Here is a 12,068-nt window from a genome sequence, read left to right on the forward strand (position 1 = left end):
AGTTATAATACCATGTTAATATTTAAGTCTGGCAATGCTTTCCCTGTGATGTCTAATGGATACGTTTTTCAGTAGTAGTTTGAAAACTTTTCTGAACTAGCTCAATATTCATCAATTTTGTATTCCATACTGAAACACATTCATAGTGTGTTTAAAGTAATTTGGAGATCCTGTTACAGAAGGATTGTCTGTTCTGCCAATGCTAAGGATAGAGTGGATTTTTGTATATTAGTTTAACAAAAATTGTCATCCTGATTCACTGTGGGTGATTCTTTTGCACTGCAGATGATTAATTATTCCTTTGAATTCCAGCTGTTATAGACAGTTTGTCATTCTTTTTCCCTCTCTTGAGCCTACTTTTTAAGGACAGTATTTTGTAGATAAATGATGTTCTGCTGACATTTAGGTAGAACCAGATAGACTTGGTTATTTTTCTTAAAATCGGTGCTGCAAGCTCATCTTGATTCTGATGCAAGATGTTCTTGAGAAATCAGGTGAATTGCAAGTACATGATATTATTTCAGTAGGATTTAAGGCAGGGCTATGCTATTTCACTTGTGATCCAAGAAAAATAAGAACCCAGGTCTCTGTTTCTATTTCACATTATGTGAAACGTTGTTTGAGGTTAATGGCATTGTCAACTGAAAGCATGAAACCTCAAGTGTGAAAATGTTTCTGATAGGTCTAATAATAAACAGCATGTTGTCTTAAACCAGAAGGACAAAAATCAAAACACATTTTTTTTGTTTGGAGAAAGATGTGTTTAAACAGGAAGATTCTGACTTATATATAGTAAAGACACTCCAGTGCATCATCATACTCCCACCATGAATAAAATTAAATACTGCATTCTGTATCGAATTGGGCTGTACAATAATTATTAGATAATGACTCAATTGTTGTTTTTAAAAATCTTACACCTTGTCTTGTATCAGAAGTCTTAAGCATAACTTATAGCTGTAGTTCTCAATTTCTTGAGGAAGAAAACCTGTTCTCATCTCAGTAGAGCAAACGAACTTGGATTTTAAAAAAATTTTACCACTGTATTGACCAGCAATTCAGTTAGGATAGTGTTAGTGATGCTCCATAAGTAGCTGGTCTCTGAGGCACTGTCATGACTAGCTCAGTGTGCTTACACATAAGTGACCTGAAATCAGAAGCCAAGGCTTGTTACCATCTTTCTTGAAGGTTTTCTGTAAGAGAGCCCCAAAGGGTGCACGTATTTTACTTAAATATTAGGATTTAAAAGTTCGGTGATAGATGTTGATCACCTGTGTAGAATGAAGTTTAGAATTAGTTCAGGTCTCATCCTTAAATGTCTGAGTCAATTCTGTTAAAACCTGAGTCTCTGAAGTCTTCCAGGTGTCTTTAGTTTAACAGCTTAAGATAAAGCTGTTCAAAAATCATGTTGTTATGTCTCAGTTCTGGCTTGCATCTCTGATCTCTTTAACATTTCTTCTAGATCAGTTTTCATAGAATAATACAGTGGATAGCTGAACCCTTTGTAGGAAACAGAATTGTGTATGAGATGAGAACCTCCTATTCCTATAGTTACAAGAGAGGGGAAAAAATACTTCATGCTTTTACCTTTTCAGCTCATTTTGCACTACAACTTCAGCTGCTAGAAGGATTCTGACTGTGACAAGCTTGGGAGAAAGAACCCCTTCCCCACTTCAAATGATAGTTGAGTGGCATGTCAGAACAGGAGCTAGAAACTATTTTTTATTATCTTGTAGTCCGTTTGGACTGGAAGCAAAGCAGAGCATTTATGTTGGTAGTGTCCAAATAATGATTCCAAACTAGTCAAAAAATCTGAGGTTTTCTGTTCAGTCATAGGACCTCTGATAGCTTTCCTTGGCATTACATGCTTCTTTCTTTTCCTTGTTGATGAAATCAAGAACTAGAAAACTTCATGGACAGAAGTGGAACACATCTACTCTGCTAACAGTTTACTTGCATCTTTAGAGTCCTAAGATATTACTGTGCTTGCAGGGAACTGAATAGTCCTTTGTCTCCTAGTTACTGCTTCAGTAACTGTTGATAATTGGCCTTGTTACAAGTTAAGGATTATTCTTACCTGGACATGATTATTCAGGGAGGGAAGAGCTCTACAGCATTTTATCTTATTGCCAAAATTGTACTCGCCTTCTGGTTTTGTTTCATCACAAATAGGTGGTAAGGAGAGCTCTTGCTAGTTTACAAAGTTAGTTGAAAATTTAGTTCTCAGTTAGTTGAAAATTTAGTTCTCAGTTAGTTGAAAATTTAGTTCTCTGTAAGTAAACCCATATTTGTATAGTTATTGAAAAGTACAAGCTACTCAGATGTTACCCAGATAGACCATTTCCTACACTTACATTTGTTGTTTGATGCGAGGGGGTAACTTTTCTCCCATAGGAAATGAGATCAAGTTATCAATGTGTTGGTAAGATATTCAAGCTGGAGGAGAAGGGTATAGGGCAGCTACAGCAATTCAAGTTAGGTTTTCATAATAAATATAGTCCATTAGACTTCACCATCCAGTTCATATCTGATAATTGGTCTTAGGCCTACTCTCCATTCAAAGTGCTGTTAATGGTGTTCTCACTGAAAATGCACAGAGACCCTTGAAAGTTGTTTCGTCATTGGGTTACAAATCGTAAAAAAATAAAAAGACACTGATTGTTTCGAGTCTTCTCTGTGACCCAGTTTTCTTCCACCTTGCCTTCTTACCTCAGTGTTCCCAGTCTGGTTTTGTAGTTTGAGAAGAAAGTGAGGGGTGACTGTGTCTAATTCAAATGTGAATTAGATGTAGTTTTAATGATTGAGAATTGAGTTATTGGCTGGTGGCAGTCCATGGGTATGTGTGTAGATCCAGGTGTCCGCAGTTACTAGTAATCTTTCTCCAGTGTTCTCCAGCCTTCTCACCTCGTATCCTAAAATATTGTATCACAGAGTGAATAACAGGAACAGTAAAGCAAGAGTATTCTTGTTGGGATGATTTCAACGGGGGAGAAAGGGAACATTTCTTGTAATACTTTTACTCGGAAGGTGTGACAGTTTGGTGCTACTGGCATCTCCATCACTGTCAAAGTACTGCTTTGGAAGAAGTGCTGTGCTAAGTGGGGTACAAATTGAACTGTACTAAGACAAGCTGTTGGGAGAAGTAAAGGCAGAGTAAGCATATATAAGGTTAGTGGTAATAATGTCAGTGTCTGAGGGGCAGAGAAGGGGAGAACCATTGTATCAAAAGTAAAATTTGAGTGTGGCACATCCATAGGAGAGATGGGAAGGACTTGTCTGAATCTTACTGCCTGTTAGCCCTGTGCTGAGAGAGACCAGGTGGAGAGAGACTGAGCTTTTCTGCACGTTTCATTCTAGTGTTCTAGAGTTAGGCCAGCTACTGAAGAAGAACCCCAAGGCAAAAAGTGTTGTCAAAGTTATTGCCTTTATTCTCAGCAATTTTGGATAAAGTCACTAGAAGCTCCAGGCACATCAGGAGCTTCCAGAACTGGAGGACAAATCTGGGAACAAAAGGAGTAGTTAATAGTGGCTTTTTATCCTAGTAAAGCTAACTTTAAAAAAAAAAAGGGGGGGGGGGGACACGACGGACGACACATCCACACCACACACAACAAAAAAAAAAACCCTTGGTGTTGTTCTCATATTTTGATGAAATTCAAAAATAATATAACCTCTCAATTTTGTATATTTGACTTATGTCCTCATTCAAAAATCTTTCTCCCCCTGGAAATCTCAATTTTTACTCTACGTAATGCAAGATTAAATGTGTTGTGCACAATTATGGCTATTGTACATAGGAGAAGAGCAAATATAAACCAGTTGTAAGTGTTTCTCTCATTACTTTCTCTTAGGAAAAGTCATTTATGGAATGAAAGAGTAATTGCATACTGCCAGATATTAAAGAGCAATTTTGTATACTAACAATGTTGCTGTCAGTTTAGATGTTAGCCCTTAGTGTGCCTCACTGATTCTCAGATTTCCTTCACTCTGTTTACTGCAGATTGTGTACTAGCAGTGTCATCAGTCTTCAAGAACCTGAAATTGTTGATATTTGTCAGCTTCATAAATATATTACCTATATATAAATGGACTTCTCATAGCATTATTTTTTAGTCAGCATCTTGACAATAAATTCTTGGGTTTTATTGCTTCAATTTAGATCTTAGTGGCAGGATTAAAATTATGACATTAGTGTCATGTTTCTTGTCTGTGGGTTGTGTGGAGGGCTTACAGAAACTCACAAGAAGTTGACCTGCCTTTTAAAAGGAAATCTACTTCTACATATGAGGCAGAAATTCTTATTGAAGTATGACTTTATATAACATATTTCAAGAGAAAGCATTTAGTTGTGCAAGAAGAGTAGATTAAAGTAATCAGTTTCACAAATACTGTTTAGATTTAAGGAGTTCAGCATTTCTTTTAGGAGTCAAGGAATTGAATGGATTCCTGGGATTCTTCTAGACTTGTTCTAGGTGGTTTGTTTTCCCTCTGATCAGAGTTCCTTAAATTTTTAATTTGCAACTGCAATTTAAGAGAATTTTGAGGGTTTTGTACATAGAGCAGTGGGTGGCCAAGTATTTCTGTAGTTGCTTCATCATTATTTTAATATTAAGACATGGAACATCAGCAGTAATTCAGAAGTAGATTATAACAAGGCACTGCGTGAATCTCAATTACTGTGTTCCAGATAGTTAATACATAGCAGATGTCGGCACTCTATATGGATGCCTTTTATTGTTCTTGGACGGTTTTTAAGCAACTGAGTTAAGTTAATCTAGAAATAATTTAGAAAAAAAATTCTGTGCCAAAAAGCCTGATTCACTAAAACCTAAGGAAGAAAAAAATGTAATAATAGCATTAATAAAGTTGCATGCGAGTGTCATATGCCACGTTTAAATAGCTGTTTGTCCATACAAGAGTTGCTCATTTCAATTAAGTGAAAATGTGGAGTATTAACTCATTCAAAACCCATTAAATGTGTAAAACCCAATTTACATTTTGCACATGTTGCAATAAGCTTGTTCCTCACTTCTGTCTTTTTAGTACAGACTTAAGCTGACCTAATCTAAAAATCTACAGGAGTGAGTTGTCAGGAGGTGAACTTTGTAAACTTGGTGCAATTTGGTTTTCATTTTCTTCACCATTCAACAAGTGTATAGCTCCCTGACAGGAGCATGTGTTTCAGGATTTTTTTTTTTTTGACTGCTTTCCAGATCCATAGTTCTTACTCAGTTTTCAAGGTTGTCTTTTGAAAAGGGAATGTTTCTTCTACTTTCAGGCTCATCTACTTCTAGTGATCCCATATGGTCTGGACATTCACCACCACCCCATCAAGAAAATTGGGTCAGTTTTGCAGATACCCCACCAACCAGTGCTCTTTTAGCCATGCATCCTGCTTCTGTCCAGGTGTGACACTTTATTGGTATTTGATTTGCTTCATTCAGATTGATGTTGCAATCCTTTTTTCTTTTTTTTTTTTTATAATTTTCATTGCAGGTGTTTACTGTGTATCTGTGCTGTGGTCTGTTCAGTGCTATTTACCCATCAGACACTTGTTTTCATTCAGTCGACTTCATTTGGAATGATTAACTGAAAGCTACTGATTTCAAAAATGTCAACAATCATGACTTTAAAACATTTGTGTTTAGCTTTTTTGCATATGTGCCATATTTTTTTTTTCTGCTTACCTACCTGCAGTCATTCCTATCCGTATGTATCAGTGTGCAAAAATACCCTGTCATTATCCTGTAGATGCAATCTGCTTATAGTTTCCTGCAGTTTTTAAACTACTGCGAGATTTAATTGTGCTTTATTTTTTGAAGGTAAGAAGTTGAGAATTCATAGAAGCATTTTAGGTAGATAATACTGAGGAAAAATATTTCATTTCAGGACCAGACAACAGTACGAACTGTAGCATCAGCTACAACAACAAATGAAATTCGTAGGCAATCAAGTAGTTATGATGACCCCTGGAAAATAACTGATGAACAGAGGCAGTATTATGTTAATCAGTTTAAAACCATTCAACCTGATCTAAATGGATTTATACCAGGTAAGTTACTCTTTAAAAAAATATAATTGGGGGTGCAACAGTTCTGTTACAAAGACTTCGTTGTTTACTTAGGTTTGCATACTGTTTTGAAGAAAGTTCTGCATTTTACTGATAATGTTCTAGTAAAGTCCAGTATAATTCAAGAAAGGACTTGAAACTGATTTGCCTTTTTCCTTCATTTAAGCCTAGTGATTAGTGCCATTTTTCCCAAAACCTTTGCTAAATAGCTCATCTCCTTTACCATAATTCTAAGTCTTCTACTGACTTAACTTGCTTTAAATATAAAAATGGTTCTTGTAATTTTTCAGGATCTGCAGCTAAAGAATTTTTCACTAAGTCAAAACTACCTATTCTTGAACTTTCTCATATTTGGTGAGTGCGATGTATCTTCTTTATTTGGGATAATTATTTAGAAAGATGACAGCTATCTGGAAGTAATCTAATAATCTACTTACTAGAAGGTGTTTTTAAGTGAAATTTCACTAGTACTCTAGTATGTTCAGTCCTACTCATTTATGCCAGAATTATTTTAGTGGCCTTTAATGTGTCTAGGCTGGCACTATTTATAAGGCATTTTGAGCTTTTGGAGAAGTTTCACAAACTTCAGAGTAAGAAGTAATTTATTTAAGGTTTTTATTGTTAAAGATGCAGTTAAATTTAAATAATTAATTCCTTATCTATATTTATTTATTCAAGTCCAAGTTTAAATGAAATGTACAGATGCAAATATTTTTAAATGCATTTAGTGGGACTTAATGACAAATTTAGCTTTGACTTGGTGCAAAGCTTGTATTTCATTGTATTCTAGAATTCGTACTGCATCATTGCATGCTATTGTTAAATGGCTTACCTTGGCAGATTTGATCTATCTTTCAGTGTAATGATTTCTAATTCAGGTATTTTCCCATTTAAAATAAATCACGTTGCCTCAGCACTACCGTTTCTTTAGTATACTTTGCCAAAAATCTGAGGCCAATAATATTGTGTAGTACTGTCTTAAATGAGTTAAAAACCTGGAGAGATAAAAGTGAGTTTAAATTATCTTTAAGCTCTAAGAAATGTTATTAATGAAGGCTCATCTTCTTTGAAAAGTAAAGCATGTAGCACTAATATGAGGTGTTTAATAGGGTAAAATGAACTATAAACTGCATTCTTTGATCTTGCAAGTAGCACAACAGAAGTATGTCTCTTGGAAATAAAATAACCTTAAGAAATTTTATTTATACTAAGTTTTCCTTTTTAGGGAACTGTCAGATTTTGATAAAGATGGTGCACTGACATTGGACGAGTTCTGTGCTGCATTTCATCTGGTAGTTGCTAGGAAGAATGGGTACGATTTGCCAGAAAAGTTACCTGAAAGTTTAATGCCCAAACTGATTGATTTGGAAGACTCAACGGGTAAGACATGCTTCAACACAAGTTTCACTATTTTCAAATGATGGTATAGTTAAGGTTACAGTATATCAGCGGATATTTACAGGTTTGTATGAGCATAACACATTAGTCAGTATGAAGTAACACAATGTGTAGTTTTTAGAAATCTTAATCACTGCTCAGAGCTAATCTGAGCACATACATATTTTGGTACAGGGAGACATTATTTAGGAACAGTACACATATTGACTATTACATCTGGAAATACTGCCTGTGTCCTTTAAAGGTTAAGGAAAACAAGATTGTCACAGCACGGATTTTATTCGTGATCGGCTGTTGTGTTCCAAATTCCCAATATAGCTATACTTCAGACTTGCTTTCAAATGAATATGCTTTCTGTTCACCCTCATTTCTGAAAATACGACATGAGTTTCTAAGGCTTGAAGGTACTTAGAAAATAGTCCCAGATTCAATGCTAGGGGTAGGACTGTGTAGTTTAGAGGTACAGGATCAGATACTTTTTTTAATTCTACTCCTGACTTGACAGCAGGATTTATCCTCCATTGCTTTGGCACCGAGTCTTTCCTTTGGAAGCTCCTAGATAAACCATTGAATGTATGAGTTCTGCTTGTTAATATGTGCCAGAAACTCAGTCCCATAACTGAAAAGCAAACTACTGTTCCATGTAAAAGTAGTGTTTAAAAACAGGATGCTTCTGGCCATCTTTCTTCAGTATTTTAAAATAGGTAAAGGAAACTGAATATTTTAAAACTGCTTTAGATTACTTTTCAACAAGTAGTCCTTGCTTGGAAGTCAGGTTGTACTGCGGGTTCACAAGTACTATGGTTTTCTAGAATTTTATTTCTTTTTACGAAATACTTCAAAGGGGTTCTCTTCACACTGGGTTTGTAGGATGTCAAAGACTTCCATATGACATTTATTGATGAGTTCTTAAACTAAAAAACTGTGGCTCTTACTACCTCTGCTTTAATAATTAAACCATTTTTTGTGGGAGTAGCTTGGCTTCTCAAAGAGCCTTCCAACAGCAGTCAGCTGCAAGTGAAGTGTTTTTGGTATGAGTAAGCGTTTTACTATGATGAAGATATTCATAAGAAATATATACAATTAATTGGGTGAATACCTAGCAAGTGTCTAAAACATACCCATTCTGTCTATTTTTGTGTTAAGGTGATGGGCAAGCAAAAATCTTGATAGGAAATGGAGTCAAATTTATTTGTATAAAACATTGTTAGTTTTTTTTAAGAACAAAACCAAAGACCAACAACTATATCTGTACCTGATCTTCTACTGCCTTTATTGGTAGTAGATTTCAAGGCTTTTATCTTTTAACTGACGTTGTCTGGAAACTTTATAAACTGGACATTAAACCAAAAAGTGTTTTGTGTGTTTATTGTTCTTATTTTACAGGCAACTTTGTTCATATAAAACTTTGTGACTTATTTTCATGATGTAAAAAGTGGTCTTTCAATTTGAGGAAAAACTACTTTTAAAAGTAGTAAAAACCAAAAAGTTTTTCCCTCTGATATTAAAGGGAAGTTACCCTGTTCTAGTGAATGTTAAAAGGTTGCTGCGTAAGTTGTGCTTAAAAAAAAGAATTCTGATTGATACTTGATTCTGCTGTTATTAATAGCTACAGTGAAAAGTGACAGTTCTTGCAAACTTGTTGAGTTCTATTGAATTAACTAGATTTTTTCTAATTTGGGCCACCAGTATTTGAAATAGCAAATCTTTTCTAGCACCTAACATGATTTGTCACCAAAACTCCTAAAGTCTTTTATTCAACGTACAAAAAGTTATTGACTTGACCATAGTTTTGCTTGTAGTTACAACAGTTCAAATCTCCAATATACATTTACTATTTTAATTTAAATTAAAATGACTCATAGGTCTATGTGCAGACTAATGTGCATGTTAAATTACATGGGTTCAACTTAAGGACTGTAAATCAGCCTAGAAAGATCAACCAGTTAAATTTCTGTAATTTTTTCTTTTTAGTTCCCATAAAAGCTGTATTTCATAATACTTGGTTCCAACAGCCTTCTCAGAAATAGAAACTGTAAAATATGGCACCAGAGTGTCTTTTTGAGTGCGCTTTTTTCATGGGGTACAGCTTTCTCAAAGAAAGAAATTGTTAGTGATCTTCAGCTGACTGAAGCCTCAGTGTGAATAACATACTTTCAAACTGTTCAAGAAGGTGAACTACTTGAATGTCTTTTTAAACCAATGTGCAATATGGTTAACAATTATTTCAAAAGTATTAACAGTACCCTTATTAATTCTGTCTTTTTGTTAGAAACTTTCCCCTTGATCTTCCACACTTCTGCTCTGTGCTTGAAACTTGCTGTCTCTTTGCATTTTGACTTTTGAACTGGTGGCCAGCAGAAAGAAAAGTAGCAGAGGGCTCCCTGCACCCTCTGTCTCTGTTCAGACAGCGGGAGGGAAGAACTCTTGTGGTCTACTCTGGCAGCCTCTCCCTCATCAGCCCCTGTGAATCTATTATGGGATCACCTGCAGGTGTCCCAAAGCCATTAGCATATTGGCTTGTCTTACGTCTGGTTTCATGAGCAGGGATATGTATTTCTCTCACATGATACAGACCTGTTGTATAATAAAGCATTTGTATAGTTGGTAGCACTATGCTCCTAAAGAATTTTAATAGAAAAAAAAGTTAAATGAGGTGCTAATATCTTTCTGCTGACTAGGGAGAGAAATGAGGTGGTTAAAGTTCTTAGAATAATGTGGTAATTCTACAATGCATTTGAACAGTTTTAGTATTTTGAATTGGATCGTATACTTCAAAGAATTATTTGGATTGCAGCAGCTCCACTTAAGATTCAACGTTGTGTTGTGGTATTTGTAGATAGACAATGTCAGCTGTTCAGAATGAGCAAGATCTGTCTGCCTAAGAACAGACCGTAGAAGAAAACTGCAGTGGAAGAAAATGGGAGCATGAAGTCAGGCAGTTGTACAAATACTTCTCTAAGTGCTTATACATTTATTTTATGAATTGAATACTGCGCAGATGAATAGCATCTGTCTTGGCAGAATTTATGATCTGCAGCTGAAAAGAGTACTAGTCTCACTTCCTATTATGTAAATAAATGTGAATATTTTCCTTTAAAATTAATTTTATCTCAGTTAGTAAAAGCTACCAATCCTTCACAAAACTCAGAGCAAGTTTCACTTTTCTGTAAATTTGTTTTTTGTTTGGACTGCTGCAACAATGCCATTTTTTGTAAGAAAAAGAATCTGCCATGTTTTGTGTCTTACACAACTTAATTACCTTAACCCCTGAAGTTTTCCATAGGTGTCTTATGCATGTTTCATGTAGGTACTTGCAAAATTCCTTGAATTACAGGTAGCTGCATGGCCTATCCACAGCAGTTTTCACCCTTATCTTTTGACCTTGTGTTTAACACTAACAGTTAGTTCAGTTACCTAGCGTACCAACACTGAAATGAGAATGTTGAGTGTTTAACTCATTAGAAAATTTTTATTCATATTACACTTCAGAGCAGTTGATACACAATACGCATTCCCAAAGCACTACCACTGGCGTATTTTGAATTTAGCATATTATTTTGTGTACCATGACCACGGCATGTCATCTAACTGCTTGGTGACATCATTGCACCTGTAAATATCAGCTTGATGTAGCCTATTTTTTATTGCCAGATGGTTTTTGCCTGAAGCAGGTATTAGATGCAGTTTCTATCTTGAATAGTTTGTAAAGCCATTTTCCCTAAAGGACAGTAGTACAAGATGCTAGGTGCTGGCCACAATTTTGGAAACACTGTCAGTCTCAACCTGATGCCTGGCTATTTACAGGAAGTTTACAAGACCTTTAAAATTTTGTTGAGTTACTGGTTTCTTTGTGTGGCTTTTTTCGTGTCAGTAGACCTCAGCCTCCCCTGGCCTCAAGATGGGGGAGACAAGTCTTTCTGGACTTCAGTGTTTTGGCTATTCTTTTTAGGCTGTGCCTCTTGCTCTCCCCAGCAGCACTTTGGAGACAATAATGGATTGTTAATTGTTTTCAAAGGTGCAGTTGGTCACCATTGATTATTCAAGTGTTTCCACTTCAAACTTTTTGTTGGTGCCAGTTTTACACCAGCACACACACATGCCTCCTCCGCTGCCACAAGCCACACAGCTCAATTTGACACTGGATTTGTTATGAGTTTCTTCTGAATGGAAGACAGCAGACAGAATATTGAGCTGTCATAGCAGAAGAGCAGGCTGCAGAGTTCAGCTCTTCGGGAGCCTGAAACCAGTCCTTTTTATAAATTTTAACCAATTTTTGTTACAGTATATCACATGTTCTTGTGGCAATCATCTTCAATCACGTATCTATCAAGCAATCCTTTTAAATGGTGATCTAATTAAGCCATCTTTCCTCTTGTGCAATATTTTGTCTTGTTCAGAGTTTTAAGTCTTTGGACTACAAACATCTTGTTAAAATGTCTAGATACTTACCAGTCACTCTTTCAACTGTTCCTGTTAAGTTTTACATTTGTAATCTGAACTTTATTTTTTTGAGGCTTTCAAGGCATTGCTTTAGCTTGTATTGTGGTATCTAGCAAAGTAGAAGACACTGTAAGGAGGATTTTACTGTGTTATGCAG

General features: G+C 35.6%; 1 protein-coding gene across 5 annotated transcripts in view; it reads left to right on the top strand.

Moving 5' to 3' along the window:
• Positions 1-12,068, top strand: part of REPS1 (RALBP1 associated Eps domain containing 1) — a 70,217-nt gene that overhangs the window by 32,536 nt on the left and 25,613 nt on the right. For all 5 annotated transcript variants that reach the window (XM_059828555.1, XM_059828562.1, XM_059828571.1 and 2 more), the window contains exons 5-8: positions 5,279-5,406; positions 5,890-6,052; positions 6,361-6,424; positions 7,296-7,450. In XM_059828555.1, coding sequence (XP_059684538.1) covers positions 5,279-5,406; positions 5,890-6,052; positions 6,361-6,424; positions 7,296-7,450 — 510 coding nt within the window. The remainder of the gene's footprint in view (positions 1-5,278; positions 5,407-5,889; positions 6,053-6,360; positions 6,425-7,295; positions 7,451-12,068) is intronic.

This window comes from Gavia stellata, chromosome 2 (genome assembly GCF_030936135.1).
Source record: "Gavia stellata isolate bGavSte3 chromosome 2, bGavSte3.hap2, whole genome shotgun sequence".
NCBI lineage: Eukaryota > Metazoa > Chordata > Aves > Gaviiformes > Gaviidae > Gavia > Gavia stellata.